At 40.3% G+C, this 26,162-nt stretch overlaps 1 protein-coding gene across 7 annotated transcripts in view; it reads right to left on the bottom strand.

Annotated features, from left to right (window-relative positions):
• Nucleotides 1–26,162, bottom strand: part of LOC148329655 (CUB and sushi domain-containing protein 3-like) — a 493,599-nt gene that overhangs the window by 361,269 nt on the left and 106,168 nt on the right. For 6 of the 7 annotated variants that reach the window (XR_015845569.1, XM_088306210.1, XM_088306213.1 and 3 more), the window contains exons 6-18: nucleotides 21,081–21,193; nucleotides 19,278–19,355; nucleotides 17,432–17,519; nucleotides 15,082–15,206; nucleotides 14,626–14,747; nucleotides 10,524–10,627; nucleotides 10,127–10,239; nucleotides 9,708–9,890; nucleotides 8,622–8,948; nucleotides 7,912–8,106; nucleotides 7,682–7,820; nucleotides 7,123–7,310; nucleotides 2,269–2,457 (exon numbers count right to left, since the gene is read on the bottom strand). Coding sequence is in view for 6 of the 7 variants with exons in the window: in XM_088306210.1 (XP_088162336.1) it covers nucleotides 2,269–2,457; nucleotides 7,123–7,310; nucleotides 7,682–7,820; nucleotides 7,912–8,106; nucleotides 8,622–8,948; nucleotides 9,708–9,890; nucleotides 10,127–10,239; nucleotides 10,524–10,627; nucleotides 14,626–14,747; nucleotides 15,082–15,206; nucleotides 17,432–17,519; nucleotides 19,278–19,355; nucleotides 21,081–21,193 (1,964 nt within the window). In the remaining variant the exon portion in view is untranslated. The remainder of the gene's footprint in view (nucleotides 1–2,268; nucleotides 2,458–7,122; nucleotides 7,311–7,681; nucleotides 7,821–7,911; nucleotides 8,107–8,621; nucleotides 8,949–9,707; nucleotides 9,891–10,126; nucleotides 10,240–10,523; nucleotides 10,628–14,625; nucleotides 14,748–15,081; nucleotides 15,207–17,431; nucleotides 17,520–19,277; nucleotides 19,356–21,080; nucleotides 21,194–26,162) is intronic. The other variant, XM_088306214.1, reaches the window with a different exon arrangement.

Genomic DNA, 26,162 nt, shown 5'->3' with positions numbered 1-26,162 from the left:
AGTGAAATGAAAGGTGGCATTCTTCATTTATTTATTTATTCATTCATAACTGACAGCCTCGCGCTCCGCCCGTGCCCGGGGAAGGTGCTCCTCTTCGGCTTACTGTGACGCGAACATGCCCTCCTCCTCGGCAGCTCCCATTCGGTTAAACTTAGGGGCCGTTTGGCACCGCCCGTGCCCGGGGAAGGTGCTCATCTACGGTTTAACTGCCACGCACGCCGGCCGGAGCTCTGATACGGTCCGAACCGCGCGAAACGTCGCCACCAATCGTGTCCGGGGGAACCTGCTCTTCTTCGTCCACTCTCCTCTTCGGCGCACGCCGGCCATCTAACCGCTTCAGCGCCTCCTTGTGCCGCTCGGCGAAACTACAATGCCCCCGAATATTTTTTAGACCCGCGAAGCACTGAACCCGCGAAAGGTGAACCGCGAAGTAGCGGGGTTTCACTGTATTATATATATGAGGGCTGTCAAAATTAAAGCATTAATTCTGGTGATTAATCGAAAAAAATTTAACTCAGTTAAATATTAGAACTCAATTAAATCTGTTTGATTTACTTCAAAAATAATTAGCATACTTTGCAAATATTGTGCCATATTAGCTGTACATCTTTAGCACACCTCAGAACAAAACACTGTGTTCAAGTTACCACTGGGCCTTGCAAACCAACACTGCTGGAGTGTGACGCTTGTGGGCAGTTGTGGGAAATGTTTTGAAGAAAAATGCCTGTCAAGATGTCTCCATTTCGATCGTATTCAAGCATCAAAGAAAGCTATTAGAACAGTCTTTGAATTAAATCTACTTCATATTGGGTGATTTTGCATAAATTCCAAGATATTATTCAAGTAAATATCTGTTACAAAAAACTTCGCAAAAAATTGTAGTTGAAAAATGTGATTAATCGTGATTAATCATGGAATTTTTTGTGATTAATTAGTTAAAAAAATAAATAAATAAATATATATATATATAGTATAGTATTTTCACGACCATAGGGCTCACCTCAAAGTCCCAAATTTACTCCAAAATGGACGAGCCACCCTATAATGTATGCCTTATGAATGGGCCAAGTTCCAAAAATCTGTACATATGTGCCTTTCATGAGAGCACTGATTGACTGACTGCCTGGCTGACTGACATTTTGCGTGTATGTTATCACCCTCTGTTGGTAATGTTTGAGACAGTCAGTTGACTACAGACCAGTATGTACGTGCGGGAGAAATTCGGAAAAAAGGGCGGCTGTCCACAATATTGTAGTCTGTCTTATCGTTTTTATTTTGTATCATTATTCCAAGCAAGAAACATCACTGGCTAGATTAACCTTTACTCAACAGACCCCGCCCTCCCGCCCCCAAAAAAAAACAAAAAAAAAAAACAAACACTGCCCAAAGTACACCACTCACCACACCTCTCTAACCATCCATATGATTGGCCCAGGCTGAAGCACTACCAGAATGCTTTGTAGCACTTGGGATATGAATGATATGAGAGAAAGTTGCTTTGTGTTAATTATATTTCTTTGTTCCTTGTTTTGGCTATTTCATTGTTTGCCAATAAGCTGTTTAGTTGATGTTGGGTGATTGTTTTTTGGTTTAATGTAACCGTGAATCTTCAATCTCTACTCGGATTTTTGATGTAAATGTGTTTTCTTGCAGTGATGTTTGAGATGTCACGAAAGCCGGCATCATATTCCACAGGCCACGGCAGTGACAATGACAAGAGGTAACCAACAGTGTTAGAACAAGGACTGATAAAATGAGCATAAGTACATTACTAAATGCTTCAAAATATTTTGCAAAAATGTTAATGGCATTTAAAAAAATGTTTTCACAAGCAAAGATTTGCACAAAGATGAGCCTTATGTCCCAGCCGTTCTGAATTTATTCATTTAAAGACGCAAAATCAGCCATTGTAATTTGCCACAAGTTTGATCAATCATATTGCACCTAATAAATGAATTTCTTTGCATATAAGTACCCCCAGGCACAAACTGAACCAAGGTGTGTCGAGTTCGATCGGCTTCCACATCTGTTTGAGGGAGCAATCAAGTTTGCTCCCGTTCTTGCATGGTCACAGTTTTAGTAATCTGGCCCATTGTTGCCTCCAATAGTCACTTTGGCCATTTCCATAATGTAGTATCGTTCAGTTTAGTTTGGAATGACCACCGCTGACAAGGGATTATCATAATATGACAACCGCTTCAGTTTACTCACATGGCCCCTTTGGAAAATTTATTGATCACCCCTGATTTAACAGCTGTGTATACATACCGTCACAAGTGGGCAGTGGGTGGCTCCAGAAGTGGTTCTTTTCACAAACCATTGGTTCTTCAAGGCTTAGACTATATCCTGGATCACATTGGAACGATATTGTAGAGCCAATTGACAGGTCGTTGCTCAGTCGCACACCACTCACTGGGATACCAGGATCCATACAAGAGTATGTGTCCACTGTAACAACTGCAAAAAAAGTTAGTTAAATATGCTGTCACATAGCACATCATTGGATACATTGTCATTTACGTGAACTACAGTATGACAGTCAAGCAGCCACTGAATTTATATTGAATGTTTCAGTCTCCTAAACAAAAATGTGTTCATAATAGGGAGAGAAAATTAAGATTTTTAAAGGTCATATGCCACATTTCTTCTTCTTCTTTTCTTTGTATGCCAGCCATTTGCAGCACAGCCAAGCCCCTGAGTACCAACCATTTTAGAGAGTTTGACAGATTTTCAAAGGCCCACAGAATATTGTGTTCTAGGGCTATATAAACATTGACCCTACAAAAATATAAAAAACATAAGCATCTTTTTAATCCTCATGATACGATTTATGAGAATAGGCTGAATCGATCCATAGCACTTCATATGTGAGTACCTGCTGGAGCAGATTTCAATGTATAATTATTAAAACTTGCAGTTGGACAGAATGAGGTTTAAGAGGACAGCACCAGAAATGAAGAAAAGAAAGTATAGAGAAAAAGAAGACGGATCACAAGGTGTGGGAAAAATGGACAAAACAAAGCACTATTTGAATATTACAATGTTACCTAGCAGTCAAATTCTATACAGAGTAGTAATGCTACACTCTGAGGGAAGGAAAGGAAAAGATAGGGTAGGACGGGAGAAGACAAAACAGGGACATAAGAGAAAGAGCTGGACGGGGAAAGTGGACCTAGTTGTGATTGAAGTGTGGTGGGAGTGGCTATGTAAATTTGAAATACCTGTAGCAGCAGAGTGCAAGTGAGGAGACAGCCCAGGAAGTTGACATGGTCATAAGAGCTGTTTGTAGCAATTAGGGAGTGACCCCACCCCAAGCGATATACGGATGTGCATCTCCGGACACATGCAGGTGAATTGGTATCTGACATGCACAATTAGCAAAAAATACGACTGCGAGCATGATTGTTAAGAGTTCTACTATCCACCCAGCGAAGAGGAGAGTGGATCAGCCAGGCTAACAGGACACCACCCACACCGGGGACTAAGGACCCGCCGCCACAGCCAACCACAACCCTTGCCCACCGTCCCACGTCCACCACAGCCGGAAAAGTGCCCCCTAATGGAAGCCAGGTAGCACAGCCCCAGCACCCAAAATAGATAAGCCGGTCCACCACCAGGGCGGGCAGCCCAGCAAGCCCAGAGCAGACCTCAAGGCGGAGGAGGAAGAAAGACCGACCCCACAGTGCGCAACACCGCAAGGACATAGTCAAATGGAGTGGATCATTAATACATACATTTTCTTGGCCCTTGCACGTGCACGGAAGTCAAAATGATGAGAAACTTAGATTCCAACTTAATACAGTCTTCCATCCATTATCTGTACCGCTTCTCCTCACTGGGGTCGCGGGGGTTGCTGGAGCCTATCCCAAGTATCTTCGGGCAGTAGGCGGGGGACACCCTGAACTGGTTGCCAGCCAATCGCAGGGCACACGTAGACGAACAACCATCCGCGCTCACACTCATACCTAGGGGTAATTTAGAATGTCCAATCAACCGGCCAATTGTTATTGGAAAATGGCATTCTTCACAGGCAAACAGGAATCAAAGAACTAATTCCAGCATACTCATAAAGGGTAACCAGCTATCTACATAATTATCTAGTTGCTTATTTTGTTTTGCCAATATTTTATTATTTTATGAAGGGCAAATCTTTTAACCGTGCATTACTACCGTATTTTTACGACCAAAAGATGCGCCGTATCCAAGCAGTACCAGTTGAGGGTGCTATTTCTGTATTTGATACATAGATAGAACACACCGTATCATTGGGCGCAAACATAACCGAGCAGTCGCGCTAGCTGCTCAGTCGCGCTAGCGTGTTTTTAAAATGGCAGCAGGAGTTTGGTGGTACTTTATTTTAGCTTTTAACAACGTGCGGAAGTTGTCCTCATCCAGAAATGCACAAAGTCCTTGTCTTCTGTATCCAAGATAAACAGCTGGACAGTTGTCCAACACCAAACACGAGAGGCATTATCAGTCTGCCTCGCCGTCTCGCTGCCGCACAACCCCTCAGATGGGATGCCGACACAATGCCGGTGTGAGCAAGTCACTAATCAACAAACGATGTGCTGTCACGGTGTTACATCAAAACTAAAACTATCACCCCAAATCAACTGAATAGCATAATAGTGTAGGCCCAGCAAAATTCCGCCTCCCAGCCTACCATACAATACCTTAGTTGCATGCACACTAAAACAGAAGATAGCATGGCTAGCTATTTTTAAAAAGGCAACAGGAAGAAAACTGAATTTGGTTGTATTTTATTGAACAATTTAACAATGTACTCACATTATTATTAATCAGTCATCATCCACAAATCCATCAAAATCGTCTTCTGTATCAGAAATAAACAGCTGGGCAAGTTCTCCCACAAACCCACCTGGTTCCCTCTCGTCATTGTCAGATTCCCCGTGTCGCTGCTGCGTGCAGCTCCTCAGTATGCCGGCTTTTGCGAAAGCTCTCACAACAGAGCAAGCAGACACGTTTGCCCATATAGGGGCACTGGGGCCTGCTTTGCACTGGGGGCGTGCCTTTGCGTTGTCATTCACGGCCATTGTTCCCCTCTCACGTCAGCCTGCTGTCGTTAGCCACGCCGGCCTTCTCTCTATATAAGCAGTGTGCAGGCAGTTAATGTTCGCAGTCAGCCCAGCGGTGCACTTGGTGCCCTTGGTCCGCATCAAAAGGCGCCCTGGCTTTTTTGGACGAGTTTCAGGACTTTAAAGTGCGCCTTTTGGCTGCGAAAATACGGTACATGAAAGACTTTTAAATTGGATAAAGGCTGTTAATGCCTTTTTAAATGAAATCCTAATGTTTTTGAATAAATGCGAAATTAACCTGACAAGTACATTTGGGTTTGAAATGACCCCACCTAAAGATGTTTCTACACAAGAAAATAGTTTGCTGCTATGCACAATGTGATTTTAAGAAATAGGAACCGTCAGGTTTTTTTTTTTTAAAGGAAATAATTGGTCTTTCGTTATTTCGTAAAATGTTTTTTTTTTGTCTTTGGTATTTATAATTGATATTTATTCAAGTATTTTATCAGAATATTAGGAGCAATACATATATCCATCCATCCATCCATTATCTGAGCCGCTTCTCCTCACAAAGGTCGCGGGTGTGCTGGAGTCCATCCCAGCTTCTTACGACGACCAATGGCAGGGCACACAAAGACAAACAACCACTCATGCTCACAATCAAACCTAGGACAAATTTAGACTGTTCCATTAGTTCCACTAAGCCTACCATGCATGTTTTGGTAATTTGGGAGGAATCCGGAATACCCAGAGAAAACCGGCACAGGCACGGGAAGATTATGCAAAGTCCACACAGGAAGGCCGGCGCCTGAATCGAACCCGACACCTCTGCGTGAGGCGGACGTGCTAACCAGGCGTCCACTCTGCCGCCTGACTTAGGGTCCGCACAACACCAGTTTGAAGTCAGTTGATAGGCGCGCCAGGCAGCGGGAAGGCCGGCCCCACAAAGGATGGCGGCTGCCTATGTGGGAAATCCCTCGCGCATGTCCAAAGTAGCCGATCATGGATTGGGCGGCAAGGCTAGGTCGACCAAGGGTTGAGCCAAGCTGCCATGCTCTCACATTTCTTATAGGCCCTGCTTAGTTTGTGATTCTTCTGTGGAAAATTTAGCACTCACATGTTAAAATTGGAAGGTTACCAGCAGAACCGGAATGTTCGTCCACTTGGTTCCTGGTACTCGATGCCCAACTCTTACTCTCTGAAACTGTCAAATCCCATTTTTCACTTGTGGTTTGGGTCCACTTTCTGTTGCTTCAAAAAGTATTGTGTCAGGAAAAGAATATTCTGCTTATTATGAAGATTATTCTTGTGTGATATGCTAAAGATCACTTATGCTCAAATTCAGAAATTATGTTTTAAGGTTGAAATAATGCTTCTGTGCTTAGTTTCCAGTTTAATTTGACAACATGCATTTGTCCAACGATGTTCACAAATGAACTAGGGAAACCCCCACCTCAAAAAATTCCAGCAATAACATGTGACCTAAATTGCAAAGGAAGAAACGAATATTATTTTATTGCTATTCTTTATTGCTTTGAGGTAGACTCATAAATTAAAGAGTAATGAACTTGAGGAGAGAGAAACTGATCTCAGTTAATCGTAAGAACATAAACTCGTGTTCTGTGACATTGCAAGCAGTCTTGAAATTGAACATTCACTATCTAAACAATTTACTTTCTTTCAAGATCTCCATGTCATGTGAGAGATAGGTGGAAACTGCTTCCAGCGACTTTTCACAAGAATAGGGCTCTATCAAGACTGCAGCAGGTAACGTGTTACAAACATTTGTAACGATTGATTCTCAACAACCATAGATTCTTCGACTCAAAGTAATCGTGACAAACCTGACTCTTCTAGCTTTTTTACTCTCAACCTGATAAAGACCAAATAAGGACAGACAGATCACATGGGACAAGGCAAACACACACTTGCATCAGAACAAGATTAAGGTCTAATAGGTATGTAATAAATTGATAACAGGTACAGACAATTCTCTGAATAAAATTACAATTGACATTTACATGGCGGTTCAATCGGCATGTACTCACTATCTAGTGTAGGTATTATGGTATGGAAGTACTGTTACCTTCATAGAAGATTTTGAACCCGCTGTTGGATCTACTGTTGTCTGTAGTGAACAGCAAATATAGGAAGTTGCTGGTGCTAAACAGAAACTGGGGAACCTGGGTTCCGTTGAATGAGCCAATCAGAGGGGAAAGAAGATTTGGCCCATCATGTACCTCCAGAAAATCATAGCTGAGTTCAGTTTGAAACCTTCAAAAAAATGGAGAAGAAACAGCTAATGACATTAATAAACTACGTGAAAATTAAGCTTATTTTTTTCGTAGATCATGCCCTGTAGCCCTGTAAGTTTGTTAGCACTTTCAAGTGCTACTGTATATGGATTTGTGTACTGTAAATACTAAAGATCAACATTTTTGCTACTAGGTGCCTATTTAAAATGTCTTAGTAAGTCAATATGCCATATTACATTTAAAAAATGAAAAATAAAATGTAAATACACATACATTTTATTTTTTATTTTTTAAATGTAATATGTCCGTGTGTGTGCGTGTGTTACACTGAGTTGTGCACGCCTTTGCTGTGCAGGTGTTCTTCTACTGCGTTGACATTGATGTACAGACCTGTCAAAGCTGATCTTGATGGAGTGTCCTGACTCAGCTTCTATGACCCACTCACAATTAAGTGAGTCTTTGTAGTAGCCAGGCCATCCTGGGGAGAGGATCACCCCAGACGCGCCTGAGTAGTGACCCCCACAGGGAGCTGGTTGGTGGCAAATAACAAAAGAATTGAATAAAAGGAAGTTGTGTTTCTGGTGTAAACACAAAAAGATTGTTATATCCTACTTGTGTACCTTCACACTTTGGAATGAGGCCACTCCACATCACCTTGCCTTCCTCTAAATGGCATGTAATGGTGTCAGCACCCTGCGTCTTGATGAAGCCCTCTTCACAGACCACAGAAATGGAGCTGCCCAGTTGGAAACTGTCCCCGAAGCGCCTGGCATTCAGTGGTATGCCAGGGTCAGGGCACTCATTACGCCCGAAAGCTTGTAATGAGGAGAAAGAGAGCCGGATCAGGTGACAGGCAGTCTTGTTTGCATGAGAAATGGCTTCTTTGAAGTGAATCGAGATAAGGTAAATAGATGTAGCTGTCTGTAAGACAGCAAGGAACCTTTAACAGCTTGTTCACTGTACACCTAATGTTGACAATAGCTGCTGAGTCTTGTCTCTTTGCCAATAGGTGAAAAATGTGTTATAGTACCTATAAATGAGGCATGAAGCTGAGCACAGTATGTTGCTTTTTGCCGGCTCACTCAAACGCTGTGCGTGGACATGGATTATATAAAAAATACATTCTACATTGTCAACAAATATGCACTATCAAACACCATAACATATATGGAAAAATGCATGAACATACCTGAGTCAAATTTGCATACATTTAATTTGCATTTTAAATCAAGCATAATTTAAAAACTGACCAAGTTATATGTGATTAAAGGTAGTAAGGGTCTATGTTGATGACATTGGTCTTTTGAACAAACTGCAAATGGCCACTCACTGCTATATGTGATGTTGAACCCTCGCCCTGACATGGAGTGATCAGCTTGAAACTCTAGCTGCAGGATGTTACTGTTGGACGTCAGGTGGGAGGGAACTTCTGCCCCAGAGAAACGTCCCAAAATGGTGGTTCCTGATTGGTCACCATCTTTGATGGTGAGGAAGTCATAGGGTGGTTCAAGGTCAAAGTCGTTAAATGCCAGGTGGATTCTGGAGCCAGGCTCTGAGATTATCAACCATACACAGTTGAGGTTGTTCCCGTAGCCTTCTGGATAGTCAGGAGACAGCACAGTCCCCATGGGAGCCGTGAAGTTGGAAAAACAGGGAACTGAATGAGAAAGGCAAGAAAAAGATGAATAACTCATAAAAAAAAAATAACATCCCAGGTGTGGCAATTTGCTTCAACAGAACAACATGGCAATGTCCATTCTCTCCCAGACCAAGATCAGTACAGAACATTGTCTGACATTGTATGACTAGCTAGGGAAGAAAGTACTGGTCCCATGGGTCTCGGCATTGGAGAAACATGAGCTTTGGTTTGTCCGAATACATCCTATTCAGTATTATTTTCCATTGCACTAACTATTCTCTTATTTATCTAATTTATATATTAATCTGAATTATTGTTGTTTTGCACAGGAGAGGGGAGCTCTCTAATCTCGTTGCACACTTGAGTACAATGACAATAAAGGGATTTCTAATTCTGATCAGCAAAAGAGTCATGCAGTGTCCCAATGGACACAGTTAACTACAATATGAAGAGAAATTACTAAATTAGATTAGGTAGAGTGAAACACGCAGTAGAGATATGGGTTGTCGTTGAGAAATACAAAGCAAGTGCTCTAACACCAGAACATTGGGTTCGTGTTTGCTGGCCTTATTTTTCTCCCTGCTTAACAAGGCAACCATTTACTGCAGCATTCCTTTGCCCTTTGACATTCTATGTATTACTGTTTACATACAAAGCACTGCAGGGCCATTTTACTGCATTGTAATTAATCCTCCAATAGTTTAGTGACATTGTGAACTTTGCACATAAGTAATTGCTTCATTTGTCCATGTGAAATGAAATGCACGTAAAACTCACATATGCAGATGGGAATATTTGCAGACCACTGATTGCTGTTTTGGCAGGTTATCATCCTTTCCCCAATGAGCTCAAATCCAAACTGGCACTCAAATCGCAGAACATCTCCATTTAAAAAGCCACTTCCCTCTTGATAGCCATAAAGTGGTGTACCAGGATCACCACAGCTCTCTTTGTCAATTTCTGTAGGTGAGGATAGAAGAAGGGGAGGGAGGAATACAAATACTAAAGACAAGCACAGAACCTTGAGTATGTATGTTAGATATCTCCTCTTAACATATACACTAAATCCAGTAAAGGGAAGCGGGACTCAGCCAGCCAAACAGAGTGACGGATAGGAGAAACTGATTGCTTTAAGGAGACAGCCATTGATCACGGCGTGCATACAGATAGCGGTGTCAACACATATCTCTTTGTACCTTTATAGTTGATCTTAAAGCCAATTGAGCCCACACTTTCATCAGATTGCAGATGAAGCCACATCTGATGAGACATGCTCACAATCAGGTCTGGGACAAAGCTTCCAGTTAGTCTACAGAAACAAAACACAAAACGCACAAACGAAATCTGAGATTTACATATTCCTCAATCTTGTCATTAAAAAAGGCTGTGAACCAAATATGGTGGAATCTGATATGTAGCAGTCATTAATAAAACAAACTTTTAACAAAATTAAATTCAAAATAACAAATCAAAATAATAATTCAAATACATTTGCGTAAGGATTGAACCAGTTGTACAATAGCATTTGCAACACAAAAAAACTACAGTACAAATGACAAATGAATCTACTAAATGTACTTAAATATTACTTACACTTGGATTATCGTTTTAGAATCCCCTACTTCCCCTCCATCGCCAATCGTGAGTGAATCATAACCAATCTCCAAATCAAATTCTTCAAAGTTGATCTGAATAACCTGTAGGAAGGACAACTTTACTATTTATTATGCATAAAAACACAGGGATATATTTAAAGGGGAAGTCAAGACAAAAAATTTCTTTACAATAATATGTTCTATGTGCCCCCAGTAGGCTCGCTTTTTGGGGGGAGGTGGCGGGAACCCGTAAGACAATTCAAGGAGTGACAGTTAGGAGAAGTCTGTGGAGCAGATTCTCTCAGTTACCTGTGTGAGTCTGATAGAAAACTGTTAGTAGCTGAAATGGGATGGAAGGAAGCCTTAGCTGAATAAGCAAGCAATCCGACATCCTGTTCATGTGTCGATAATTATTGCTGTCGGTGACTGGACCGATGTGGAGATGTATGTTATTTTTACCGGTTGAAAAAGCCAATAACAACAACTGGAGTTGGTTTACCTCGACTACTTCAGATTTGAGGACAGTGACGACACTCCAACAAGGTAATGTGCAAAGTTTGCTCGTACATGTCGCAATGTCTAATAAAGGTGTTGGTCAGAGATCTGAGTTTATATGTGGACACGTGCGAAGTTGACTGAGTTCTTTAATTGTTAGACACGGGAGCACAGGATGAAGACAAAAACAACTGTGAGGAAGAAAACTAGTTTGTTTCTTTGTTAATTAAATGTACTTCTGAGAATGTAAGGGTGGAAGTAAATATTTGATTTGTTTTATTATTATAGAATTCTATATTTGTTTATTTTCTACAGAAGAGGCCAGATTTATAATATTGTCATTTAAAAAGACAGAGACACGCTATTATGTTTGTTTTATTTCCTACCGATACAGAGTATGCATGATCTAAATTAGGGCTGCACAATATATTGAAAAAATATTGTCATTGCGACATATAATATAACATGTAACATGCAATGCAGAATGCAAAAGGCGTGCAAAAAATTCATATGGATTTGTATCTTTTAATCTAAGTTTGGCTAATCAGATGCAACATTAAATTCGCATCGTGATCCAAGAGCAGAACAGTAGCTAGGAGCATTACAAACAGTAAATATCTTAATTAGAAGAATGTAATAATTTATCCGCATGAAAAAAACATTTGATTTGTCATTTAATAATAAAGGTCTAATTTCTTTCGGGACATGTTATATCCTATATCCTGCAACACCCCTATCACATATTGCATGTTTTTCCAATATTGTACACCACTACTTTAAACTTATTAGAGTTATAATGTATGGAATCTTTGCGTATCATTTCAGTATCTCCAGGCTGGGTCGACTGTCCTCTATTTTTTTTTTTTGGTCACCCTACACTAGATGAAACACAGCATTCTGATTAATACTGTGTTTGTGGAACTGAATGAATTAAGCAGCAAAATGTTTTTATCCATCTCAGGGGCTGTGATGCAGTCGACAGAAAGTGGCAGAATGGCCGCCCTCTATAATGGATGGATAAAACGTGGATGGGATTTTTATAAACATGGCCTACACACATGCTGCAATTTATTGAAACGACACAATATGTATTTTTTTTTAAATTCATTGAAAATAATACTTTATCAGGTGGTCCCTTTGCTAAATTAATTGCCCAACCCTGATCTCGAGACAGCTTTACTGGGCCTAAGAGACGCCTGACAAGAAACAACTAATGGAAGGTATAACATGTTCAATCTCTTGAAACCAAAACCTTCTGCTGGTTTCTTTGCGCCACATAAATCAAGGCTCACCTCCTAAATCTTGCATCAACCACAGCAATAATCTGTAAATCAAATCACATCAAATTTTGAGTGCTAATCGCATAAGCCTTGAACACACAGTGAGTGCTGCCAATGTTGCACGCATGCATGCACACGCAAACATGCGCACACACACATCCGCACATGCACACACTCCGCTGCAAACAAATGATAACAAATATCCTTCAGAGTACAACAGAAGCTGACAGTCACATCTCTTCACATTATTTTAACACACAAATGAAATACTTCTTAAAGGCAAGGACAATTTAGGTCCAAATAATAATTTGCCAATCAGAATACATAATGTACTTATTTTTCCCAGCTGTCACTGATATTCTTTTCTCATTAACCAAATGTACATGTGCTCCACTGCAGAATGATTTAAATCTTCAAAGCTTCATTATCTCAGAACAATTTCATATAAAAGCTTCATTATCCCAGTTCAATGTCCCTGCACTGATTTCTGACAAAAGGATGTTGTAGTAAAATAAATGTCACATCCGTTGATGACAGACATATGATGGGCACTTGATTATTCTTACAAGTGACCTTTCCAGCCAAGGGGACGAACAATTCGGCACTGTATCCATTCACAATGCGGGCATGAGCATAATTAACATAATAATATCAATGGATCAACTTTCTCCTGCCAAGTCAATAGCTTGTTCTCCTCAGGGGATGCATGGTGCCATACTGCTACAGTGCTTGCCAGTCCTAGCGATTTGTACGTACATTAGCCCGCGTCTGCTAATAAACAATAAATGAGCTGCCAACCTGTGCATGGCAAACTGAACGGAATACCAACTCTGAGTCTGATCTGATGTAAGAGAAGACTAATGACCATTGGAAACACAGCTTTGGCCTCTTCACTTTGGGGACAAGTGGGTCTCATTCAGTCATTATTTCTCTCAGTTTGTGTTACCCCTGACTACTGAGCAGAATTGCTTAATTGCCAATCGCCAGCTGCAATACAGTGCACTCTCACTCTGTACATTAATTGACAGTTGTGATGAAAGGCAAAATATCAACATATTCATTGTAACATTTTGCTACCCAGGGACGCCTTGGAAAACAAGCATGCATAAAAATGTAGCCAGTGATGGAATAGGTTTAAGGGAGCTAAGGTAAGAGGTAAGAGGTTCAATCACAAATGAAGGTAAAATGTTAATTTGTCAGTATGATGACAACCAATAAGAGACTGTTACATTTGTGTAATATGCATATCACTGGCATTGGAGGGAATCCTAGTTCCTCCAAAAATATTTTTTAGGAGACCCCAAAAACATGTGCTCAGCCACTAATATTGCATCATCAAATAGAGCAAGACATTTGCAGCACGTTAGATTGGTTAATGTGTAAAAAATGTAAAAAAAAATAATAAAAAAATCACCCACACACCAAACACCTATTTTTGACCACATACAGATTTCCTATGAAAATGCTTTGCCACTCTTTATCTCTATTTGGAATCAAACTGATATTTTATCAATTGTATAAATCTGTAAATTTTATGACTTTCTAGAGTGCCCTGCGGACTGAGGACAGCATGCTCGCGTGAAAGCGGACGCTAAAGGCAAGCCCCCAGTAGGCACTGTAGTGCAGCAAATGAACTCGGAGCTTGCCATCATTCGGGAAACTAGACGAAGTAACTCCAACCGTTGGGCATGGGTCTAAACAGGGCGTTCAAAGTGAAGTTGAAAGCGTCAATTACAGTTACTTAGACTGGGAGGCACCCCGGTGAGTTACGCCACAATTTGTGAATGGATTGTGGATGCTTGGGCTAACCTTTAGAGATGTTATCCACTAATAAGTCTGCTTGCACTGCTCGAATTTTTGCAAAAGCTGACACTGACAAAAGAGAACCTGTTGTGTTCATAATTTAAAAAAGTACAACTGAACTCAGTTTTGCTGCGGTTACCTTTTTAAAAACATACACTAGCATGCATGGTAGTGTACATTTTAGCGTGCCTACAGGCAACAGTAACATGCCTTCGCCCATTAATACGGTGAGCCTTATGTATATGTTAAATACTGAAATAGCTCCGGTTACTGAGGCAGCGTCTTTTAATACGATGCGACTTATGGTCATGTAAATACCGTACTATGTAATTTAATTTATCGATTGCTGTCTCAAACTGTTCTGTTATTGTGTTTATACTTTATGGAGAGCCTCCTAGTTTAGATGAAAGAGGCTGTCATTCTCAGATGCATAGCTGTGGTTTCATTTGATGAATAAAACAAGAAATGCATATTTCAAGACGTCTCAAAAGTAAAAAGAAAAACAGATATTCTTTGTACTACCTTGTTTGGATCACTGGCAGTGATGATCCACACACATTGGGAGTTACTCTCATATTGGATAGGGAAGTTAGGAGATGTGAATGTTCCCGAAGGTCCCAGGAGATTAGACCCACACGTTTTCACTACAGCAGAATAAGAGGTAAGATGAAATGGAAGAAAATCAACAGTAAGCCTTGAAATGTTACATAAAAAAGGAATAATGTGCATAAGGTAAGGTAATAACTCTAGTGTAGTAAAGTGACAGGAAAGTAATTTAGTCTGAGCACAAAGTGGGTCTCTTACCAACATAACTATTAATCAAACTTTGAAAGTAGCTCCAGGTATTTTGGAACAAAAACAGACAGTACATTTTGTTCATAATTAACAGGAATTTACTTTCCTCCTTGTGTATACTCTATATCCAGAGGCAGTGCCTAAATCAAAGTGTTGTATTTGTTCAAGTGATGGCTCTCTCACCCTTGCAGACGGGCCTATGGTCGCTCCAGGCTGCAAAAACTTCAGCCACACGCTGGCAGGTAATCGTTTTGGAACCCTGCAGCACATGGTCTTCATCGCAGATAAATTGAACAGTTGCTCCGATGCTGAGAAGATAAACATGATTAACGCCTGAAAAAGCAATACATTTTTCAAAAAGTGGCTCAGAATGAAATGTCAAATTCATTATTTATTTTGTGCCAATGATTACAAGTGAATATCTTTGTACATAAATAATATATTTGGAATTGATATAATGCCATTTCGGCGGCACAGTGGACGACTGGTTAGCACGATGGCCTCACAGTGAGAGACAGCATCGGGCGTGGGTTTGATCCCGGCTCCGGCCATCCTGTTTGGAGTTTGCATGTTCTCCCCGTGCTTGCGTGGGTTTCCTCCGAGTACTCCGGTTTCCTCCCACATTCCAAAAACATGCATGGCAGGCCGATTGAACACTCTAAATTGCCCCTAGGTATGAGTGTGAGTGCGGATGGTTGTTTGTCTCTGTGTGCCCTGCAATTGGCTGGCAACCAGTTCAGGGTGTCCCCCCGCCTACTGCCCGAAGATAGCTGGGATAGGCTCCAGCACCCCCCGCAACCCTAGTGAGGAGAAGCGGGACAGAAGATGGATGGATGGATAATGCCATTTCAATATTCTTTTGTGAGTAATTGAAATGTGTTTCCATTTATCACATTTTTTGTGCCTCTGTATAAGGACCATGACTTGCAATATGATATATAGAATACAACTCCAAAAGCGTAGGAAAGAGAGACGTAGCCTGTGATCTTGACCACAGAAGGTGTAAACCTCAATAGCTCCATCTTGTTTGAACGACAGTACAGTACCATAAACTAACAATCTTTGAAAAGGCCTATATCATGCAACTTTAAGCTTTCCACAGTTAAATATTGGCATATTCTGTATATGGTTATGTATTATCCTTGGCACCATGGATATCGATAAAGTGAATATGAATGTTTATGGCTATTTTTCGAACTCGTAACAAAGAATCCTGACGAACATGCCTATCTTTAAGCCCAGTGCACATGAAGCACCGTTAGACAATCCAAGTTAATAGGCCAGGCAGTCCTCTGAGAAATGGTAGTAACAGACAAACACCTACCGGACGGTCTGTCACGAGCTTCCAAAAATAAATTCCAACCATTTCCGGCGAATAACTTACTCTTCAGTAAGACCAAACAAACATTGTAACTAAAAAGTGAATAATTCTTATCACATGTCCGACATGGTAATCTAGTAAAGTATAAATTCAAGATTGAGGACTCAATTATTTTTGAGGATTGAGTTGAACTGGTGCTTCGAGAGCAGGAATGCTCGGAGATGGGTCAGTGGAGGAAAACACCAATTTGGTGGTTTTTGGTGCGGAATTAGTAATTCATTATTTCAACTCCAACACATTTATTTAAACTCCCTAAAAGTGAATTTTGCATGATACAGGCCCTTTAAAAGTCCCAAAGTTGGGGGAGTTACCGAATCGGGCAGAAAAGTATAGGATTGGCATGATAATGAAATAAATTGTCGGAGGGAGCTAGCAAACTTCAGGGAGTTGAGCTAAAACTGTACAGGAAGAGCTGTTTTGATCAGAATATACGTTTGTAAATAAATGGAGCATATATAGTTCATATCAATATGATAATATATCCATAATGGTGTGGGGATTAACAGACGTACATAGAACATGTTTTTTTTTGTTTGTTTGTCAGTTTTAATTATTTCAAATGTTGACTCAACATAATTAAAACAACAACACTGCTGGGGTCACCTCATCAATGGCTCAGAATTGGATTCGTCATTGTGGTGAGAAATGTGTTGCTAATTTTAATAAAGTATTTTCCGGACTATCAGCCGCTACTTTTTCCTAGATATTGAACCATAACACAACGGTGCGGCTTTTCTGTGGATTTTCTTTCATCGGTAGGAACGCTCTTATAGTTCAGAAAATAAATAAATAAATCTTGATATTTTATTTCCTCTAGGGTCTGTTCAGTTTTAATTAGCAAAGTTGTTGACGTGTTAAAAGGCACTGTTTTTACAACATGTTTATGTACCTTTATGTGTATTCACAGTACAAAATCATTCTGTACATGCAGTAAACTGCAGCTTACAGTCTGGTGCGGTTTGTATATCTTTTTTTTTTTTTTTGCACCCCCAACCAAAGAAAATTTGTTGCTTCGGCTTATATGCAGGTGCATTTTATATCCCGTAAATATGGTAAATAATCCATAAGTCCACGTAGTTAAGTCCTACTGTTATGTGTTGTTTTAACACAGCAAAAAAAAAGTCACACACAACTGCAGGTGCACAATGTTACCTGAAGTCTGAGCCAATCTGTTTGCCATTTTCTGGCTCCCCTGGGTCAGGACAATAATTAGAAAGATGCTTAACTCCTCCTTCATGCACTGAGCAACAGAGAAAAAGAATACATTTAAATTGACATATTTTGCACTTCCATAAACACACCGCCACAGGTTCAAGTTGGAAGTTAATACCAGTGTACTAATCTGGGTGTGTGGCTGCTGCAGCAAAGCAATTTTCAAGGTTCAGCTATTTGGCAGCAAGGTTGTGAATGTACACTTCACGTTAGAGCTCCATGGGTAAATGCATCTCTTTTGCCTTGACTATACAAAGTACATCTATAGAATATGTGGATGAAAGTCAAAGAATACAAAACCTTCACAAGACAAATTAGCAACTGATAGAATTAGCTTTTTTTACAGTGGCCAAATATTTGAAATACACCATGGCAAACAATCACCAGAATACAAATGTGAAATTAATATTGTTAAATCTTCATAAATTGATTCTCTTCGTCAAATTTAAGCATTGATACAGCTCTTGTATTCGACATCTGTTATTGCGCAGCACTAAATAATGATGTGGCCAGATACATATCTCATCACTGCATACTACAAAATAAAATCCATTCCTTTGTGTTTTTGTTATCCTTAAAATGAAAATATAACTTCTTCCCTATTTGGGTCTCTGTGAGATATAGAGTTGAATACTGTCAATGTCACAATGTTGTAAAAAATATAACCTGCTCCGATTAATAGTAGTTTGCTCACTGTGGTGTTAAAGGTTTTGCAGTGGTTATTTTGCTGTGACTGGCAACTTGCTGTTTTGCCTTGGGTCACGCAGGATTTATAAGGATAAATTCTGTGCCAGGGAGCATGTGACACTTTGTGGCCTAGTGGGTAGAATGGTCTCCCTGGAGTTGCTGCTTCATGCTTTCACATCAAATCCTGCTTAATTTTATTTTTACTGCGTTTCCAATTTCTTGCAGCCATGCAGGAGAGTAGTAAAATGAGCCAATTTGTGTCACCTATTTATTGAAGAAATGAACAGTTACGCAGTTGGACAAAGTAGCTTGTGAAACAAAAATAATTAGGGCCCCACAAAAATAAATATACACAAATTAAATAAAAAATGTAAAATTAATCTAAAAATTATTTTGGGGTTAGAATTAGTAAAAGTTCAAGATTTTAACCTATAAAACAAAAAAGTTTAGAAAAGGTTATAAATAGGAAACACAAGGTTACTGGACTGACATTGCCCTAATGGCCACAGCTGGAATCAGTAGACAGTTCATGTGGAAGACAGTTGAACTGCAAGCCTACACACCACTCTAAAATAACGAATTTACACACAACTGACTATAATCTTGTTAAAACAGCCAACTTACGGCAGGCCCAGTATTCCTTGCCCCCGCGATTGACTAATTAAAGCCAGTCACAGCAAAATAGCCACTGGTTTAAAGTTACTGTGTTCATGATTTTTACAAAACTCTGTAAGTGATTAGAATGCATTTGTGATGTGTTTTCACAAAATCAGGTGAATGTCATGGAGTTTAGTTGTGAGTAACAAAAAAAAGATCACTTGGTCTAAAATTTCAACCAACCCCCCCCCCAAAAATAAAACACAAAACAAAAAAAAACAAACTGGTCTTTATTTTCATTTCCTAGCAGCCCAAAGGTTAAAATCATTGTCAAAGTTTATGACAAAAAGTGACAGAGTTCACCAGTAACTAAGCAAACAATTGCTCATTTATAGCCGAAAGTAGCTAGTACATCTCAGTAACCACCTGCCTGAAACAAACCTGCAATTCTCTAGTCTGTAATGTCGCTGATATAGACAAATGGCCATAGCAACCAACTTACTTAGAGACAGTTTGTTAGTGTTGTCCATCCCCGGTAATAATTTTACCCCTCTGGATTTAAGCTCTCCAGAGCTTTTCACTGTTTGAAAGTGACACACACACACAGACAGAAAATAAATCATTACATTAGATAATGTAAAAGAAGTTATAGTCTGAGACATTGAGAAGATAAAATGGTCCCTGCATAAGTGGATATTATGCAGGCCTATTAGGAATCATATGAACGCTGCAATTTAACTGCTACTGATGGACATCATTTGCAATAATGTCAACACTATTATACATTCCAGCATGTTGAAATAACTATACTGCGCTGTAAAACTTTCTCAAAATCTATGCGGTAACTTCTAATCAGATGAGTGAATGATATTACAATCCAATCAGAGTCATTGTTATGGTATAGATTGAAGGAATTAACTAGATATAAAATCAAAGCGGTGCCGCTGGACTACATTGCAATCATTCATTAAATACAGTTGTGGCATGTCTAGTACAACTGCTAGGTGATGCAAAGTTGGGTCGCCATTTTTAAGCATATACGCAATACATAAAGGAACTGGCGTAAATAGGTGTGAAGATGATTAAAAGTAGATAAGTTCTATAAAATAAATGTTTCGTTAAAAGCTAAATTAAAGAAAGGTGGACCGTGAGCCTGTATTTAAAAATGTGAAAATACTTTGCAGCCCTGAGGCTCTCCAACAGCTTGTTACACAAACGGAGGCGTAAAACTGGAAAGGTGCCTCACAGAAAGTGCGTGTCCTCACTTTCGGACTTATCATAATGCAGGTGCCAGAGGATCTCTGGTTCATATGGTTAAAGGAACTCTGAAAGCTCAGAAGGCCCTAGACCTGGGATGATGAACATCTCCGGTCCTCGAGGGCCCCTAAGGTTGGTTCTTTATCTCTGTGTGCCCTGTGAATGGCTGGCAACCAGTTTAGGGTGTACCCCGCCTACTGCCCAAAGACAGCTGGGATAGGCTCCTGCAAAATGAATTGCCACCCCCTGTCATAGAGCATTAAGACATTACGCTCCAGCCTTATGGTCTTAGTCAGGACACGTGCTGCTGAATTCTGTAAATGGTAAATGGCCTGTCACTTGTATAGCGCGTTTCTGCATAGGGTACGCAAAGCGCTTCACACTTACCTACTGATGACGCAGCATCAGAAGTAACTGAGGGTTCAGTATATTGCTCAAGGACAATTCAACATGGTAATACTGACCGGGGAATGAACCCCCAACTTCTGAGTTGGGAGAAAAGCACTCTAGCACTGAGCCCTGCCATACCCCCAACTTATTATGTAGTAACTGTAGACATAACATTCACTTCTTAGACCAGAAAGCTGCACTTCACAGTAATCGATTCAGTTGGTGATAAAAGCATGCATTATCTTCTCCTTGTAGGCCCCAGAGTTGAAAAGCGGTGGACTTGCGCGCATAGTGAATTGATGAGCTTCAACTGACAGATGACACATTTGCTTCTCATGATATAAACTTTCTCATTAAGCTTCAGGTTTAAAACTTCTTGGTCAGATCTAATGTTAAAATTCTATTTACAAAGTACTGAAAGTATATGTTGTGATTATCTCCCAAATCTTATATTACAAAGGCCCATAGAAGTCAATAGCAGAAATAAACAGTTAAGCCTGCGACAAAGGGGCTATTAATAAAACTGCTTAATATGCAGTTAACAAGGATCAAAAATGCTTTCTTTAGTAGTTACATAGCTTTCTACTTTATGATGGACCATCCTCTTCAAGTACAGCTCCCGCCACAATGTTGTGATTATTGAGTAAGTGTGTCCTACCTTGATACTGAGCCCTGAAGCCTTTGTGGCGATGGTTGCTCTCTGTCACAAAATGTAGCCGCAGCCAGTTTTTGTTGCTGATGATGGGCGCTGGGATATTCATACCAGTCAGCCTAAAGATAAAGACCACAATGTAAAAACATTTTAAACATTAATTTTAGGAACTCATGAGTCAGGTTAATGACATCATTGCGTTATTTTTATAAAATGAGCATGCACACGTCAAAAAGCCTTCAGAGTGGGCCTGCCATTCAGATGTTGATGTCCTTCCCAAACTAACAAAATGTCCATGCAGCAAAATTGCTCTGTTGTGTTCTATAGAGGATTGTTTTTTTTAGAGATCATAAATAAATGTTTTAATGTAATAATAAAGTTAAACATATTTAATATTAGTCAACAAACTGAATTGCTATGTGTTGTCATACCAACAAGTCGTGACATCAAAACAACTTGATACAGATATAGAATCAGGAGAGAAATTGCTGGAGCTGGATTAAACTTTACCTGCTTTACAATATAGATATACCTACATTGCAACCATCGATTCTTCAAACCTTACATGAAAAAAAGAATATGTAAGCCTCAGCATTTTTTTTGTATTTAGGGCCAGTAGCTCAATCCCTCATGATTTGTCTTGGGTGGCACTGGCAATCAATCCCGACTTCAATTGTCTAGTTGCTAGAAGCGTCACCTTGCTTTCTGATGTCCCATTGCTCTTCCTTGTCCCTTCACATCATTAGTGCATGTCCTTAGACTCTAGCCTCAGAAAATCGATCTGGTCGGTAGTACGCCACCATAATCATGTCCAATAACTATGTTAACAAGTGAAATTTCCCCTCTCAAGATCTGATCAAGCATTTTTTGCTTACTATTGGTAACTGGCTCCATATCAGTTAGTTAAGCCATAATATTAAAGTGATTCTGTTACGATCGGCGGGTGGAGGAAGAGGAGGACCCAAAATGCAGGGAAGCCAGGCAAGGGCAACTTAAAGGGAATTTAATTAATGAAATAATAGGGCAAACTAGGTACTAGGAGAAACAAACGTATCAAAGTGCAAAATAACGAAGACGAACAAAACGTGACTAGACAGAACAAAACTTGACTAGGATACCGGGGCAGGCACTAGGGATAAGCGACAATGACAAGGATCCATGAGCACAGAGCGTGAACGAGGAAAAAGAGCAACAGTGACATCCAAAAAAGGGCAATGCACCGACGCCGAGTAGAGAGCGCGGGGCGTTTAAATAGTGAATTAATCAAGGAGACGAGTAACAGGTGCGTGGCTGATGGGCGCATCTCTCCAACCAACACGACACGCGCTAGAAGGAAACGCCCCCACGCCCATTGAGCAAACGTAAACAAAACAAGACATGACGGAAACGGACCATGACAGATTCATCTCCATGCCTGTCCCACGCACATAGGGATTAGACCAACACGCAAACATGATTTATACAGTCGACAATCAGTTGTGAACTGTGTGAAAGTTCATTCAGAGTGAATTGAGATTTTGATGTGAACAGGAAGATTGGTGGTCAACTGCTTTTCGCATCAGCCTCACAGTTTTGAGGTTATGGCTTCAAATTGTGTGAAATGTGTATGTTCTCCTGCTTGTTTTTTGCGGGTAGGCTGGTTTTGTCCCACATTCCCAAAACATGCATGGTAAGTTAATTGAAGACTAAATTGTAGGTAAGTGTGAGCTGTTATAAGTCTATTTGAGCCTTTCATTTGAAGCAAATACAAATAAATTAATTGAACACAGGAGAAACAATCGGTACTTTCTCAAATCTAAGCAGTAAAAATGTATCTCCTCAACAACCCACTTGCTAATTCGAATTTAGAGAGAAAGTGCACCGAGATGACGTTATTGTTAATTTCAATTCTCTAAAGTATTGGAACAGTGAAGCCAATTATTTGTTTGTAATTATAGATTTAAAACAATTGGGTTTAATGTCAAAACATGAATATGAAACAAGATCAACATTTCAAATTTAAAACCCTGGTCTTCACATTGGCATCGGACACACTGCTGAAAAGACAACACCTTTGGAAATACATTTATTCTTCATCAAATAAAAAATAAAAACAGTTTCAGAGTTTGGTTTTACTGGGCAGACTTAAAAAAGAAAACACTATTGCGAAGCTGCGAGTAGATGGAAAATCAATCCAAGCCATTGCACAAACTCTGGCCATAACCAATACAACTATTAGGAATGTCCTGAAGAGAGACAAAACCACTCACAGACTTGGAGTAGGTAGCTCAAAGGGAAGCAGCAAGTCAACAACAAAGACATTGAGAGTTCTAAAGAAGACCTTTAAACAACTGTTACTGACATCAGCAACAATCCCCAGAGGGCAAAAGAACCAGAATCACAATACAGGATATAGTTTGCTGAAGAAAGAAGTCAAAGGCTTAAACAGATGGAAACGACTTTTTAGCAAAGTTAGACAAATATTAACCTTAACCAAAGGAACTAAACGGACAAAATAAGGAGAAGGAGATTATCTTCTCATACTCCAATACATGCAAGCAGTGAAGCACGGTCGAGATTTTCTCAAGGCCTGGGCTGGCATACAAACATTTACTAAAGAAGTATCTTGAAATGCCAGCAGCAGACCTGGGTGTCGGTCCCCCACCAGAGATATGTTTCAACTGCAGGGCGATGACACTCCTTAGCCTCCCTGCTAAGAAGAAGAAGAAGATGAGCATGAAGGAGAAACAAACAAGAATATGCCATGTTTGGATTTTCAACAAAATATTCAGGTCCTCTGCAGCATCCATGTTTGCTTGGGAAGTAGGGAAGTAACATAGACACAATTACTGACTATCTCAAAACACATAGCATAGGAGACACTTGTCAAACAAACAGGGGCGAGCTGCACTGTTAAGTCCCTGCCGCCTCGAGCAGCAGAACAGAGGCAAACCAAAGAGAAGCAAGAAGGAAACCAATCCTCCAATGAGGAATGAGCGGGGAACCGGTCCATTTATACAAAGGTACAAGAATCAAACACAGAAAGAAACCGTAGAGGTGAAATAGGTGGACTTATGCCAAATGCCATAACACTTATGTGGAGAGTTACTTTCAAACCACAACATGAAACAGCACACAAGCATCCACATCCAAGCTCCAGGTATCAATCATCAGTGGGCAACACAGCTGACTTCTTCCCATAAAAATTGTCAAAGTACAGGGGAAGCAAAGTCTCATGTGCAATACAAGTCAGACTTCAGCATTATATCGACAGTATTTAGTTGCCCCCACTTCCACTGGACCAGTTTGCAGCTGAATATGAAGCAAGTGAGACCAGTGTAAGGACCGCTCTCCAGCCAGGGCTGGAAAGCTGTGAAGGTGGACTCTTAAAACGCTGACAAGGGAAAAGTTTGGGTCACAAGGGTTTATTTTGACCGGCAAATCACAATCATTACTCAATAGGCAAGACAACTTGCTATCACTAATACTTTGGTGTCTATAATTAACGTCGCCAGAAGACGAGAACGAAAAGCGCTGGTGGAGAGAACTCACACCAGGAAAATCAAAACGAGGAACAGAAAAAGCTTGCAACGCAAGAAAACCGAAAACGAGAGTGTCCTTCCACAAAAGGGTAAGGTTAGAGCCAATGCACGAAGCGAGAACAAAAAGCGAGCCGAAACGTAGCTGAAACATAGAAATCATCAAAAACTTACAAAGACCATACACGGGGAAAAACTTGGGCGAAGACTGTAGCGAAGGGACATGGGCGAGAGCAAGTTCGGTCAATAATCCGACGTGAGAGTGTCGGCGTGGCTGTCTTAAATAGCCCGTGAGTCATTAGCTTCATGGGTCGCAGCTGTGTGGCTCGTGAGCGCGTCTCGCTCGCGGCCGAGTCCAGAGGTAGCGCGCCGACGGGCACGCCCACCCAGCTGCAACAATAACACATGGATCGTGACAACCAGGGTCCTCTGTCGGCAAAGGGTGGAGTGCTCTCTCCAGGTATGAAATGAGACCCTGCATCAAGGAAAGGAGTTCGAGTATCTTGGGTCTTGTTCAAGCGTGAGGGAAGAATGGATCTGGACATAACACGTGGCTTAGTACAGTCTCTGTAGTGATATTGGACTGTATCGATCAGTCATGGACAAGAAAGAGCTGAGCCGAAAGACAAACCTCTCTATTTACCCGTTTATCTACCCTCACCTATGGTCACAAGCTATGGGTCTCACCGAAAGAAAAAGAACAAGCGGTTGAAATGGGTTTCCAACGCAGAGGTGTACAGGCTCTCAATTATTTCGTTCAAATCAAAGATGAAATGTCACTTCTCCCCCAATTTTTCACGCAAGTTTGATTGCAGGATCCAAATGTAGCTGCTTCATTCGCACCACACCACAACAGTGAAGAGGATGGGCTCCTTCTTCTCATCTGACATATATTTAAAAAAAATTTTTCATGAACATCTCTAGTCTATCAGGTGGCCGATGGCAGTACCAAAACTTTGCCTAATGCTAAATGATTTGTCCATCTTGGTTCACATCGACACCGCTGTAAACAAATAAATACGCTGACCAGATACATCGAATTCCTTGCTCTGCACTCTTCAAGCCTGCTCCGAGTTGGAAGCGGGCTGTGTACATATATATATACATATATATATACATATATATATACATATATATATATATATATATGTATATATATACACATGTATAAGAAGGTGGACCTTTTCAAAGAAGGCAAAGTCCAATACATAGCTCAGATTCTTCCTGCCATTAGCTGTTAAGCTTTAAAATAAATTGTAAGATTTCACTCTATTCACATTTTGTGTCCATTGTTTTTGATATAGTTATGAAATGTTTTATTGCTTTGTTTTTTTTTTCTGTTTGGCTGTCTTGTGTTGCATACCAACTTACACCGCAGGGACAATAAAGATCTATCTTATTCTATTCTTTTCTAAAATAAATAAACATGGCACTTGTCTGCATAACTGCAAGGGAAAGAAATGACTTGAGAAATACTGGGCCCAGTTTCTGTAAGAAAAGATAAGTGAGTGTATTTCCATCAGTCCATATTGCGTGACAAAGGATGAAAAGTTCCATTTTGGGAAAAAAA

This window comes from Idiotropiscis lumnitzeri, chromosome 10 (assembly GCF_059441095.1).
Source record: "Idiotropiscis lumnitzeri isolate Australia: NSW breed Sydney's pygmy pipehorse chromosome 10, RoL_Ilum_1.0, whole genome shotgun sequence".
In the NCBI taxonomy this organism is placed as follows: Eukaryota; Metazoa; Chordata; class Actinopteri; order Syngnathiformes; family Syngnathidae; genus Idiotropiscis; species Idiotropiscis lumnitzeri.
The sequence above is the reverse complement of the archived record's forward strand: the minus strand, read 5'-3'. Positions and strand labels throughout refer to the sequence as shown.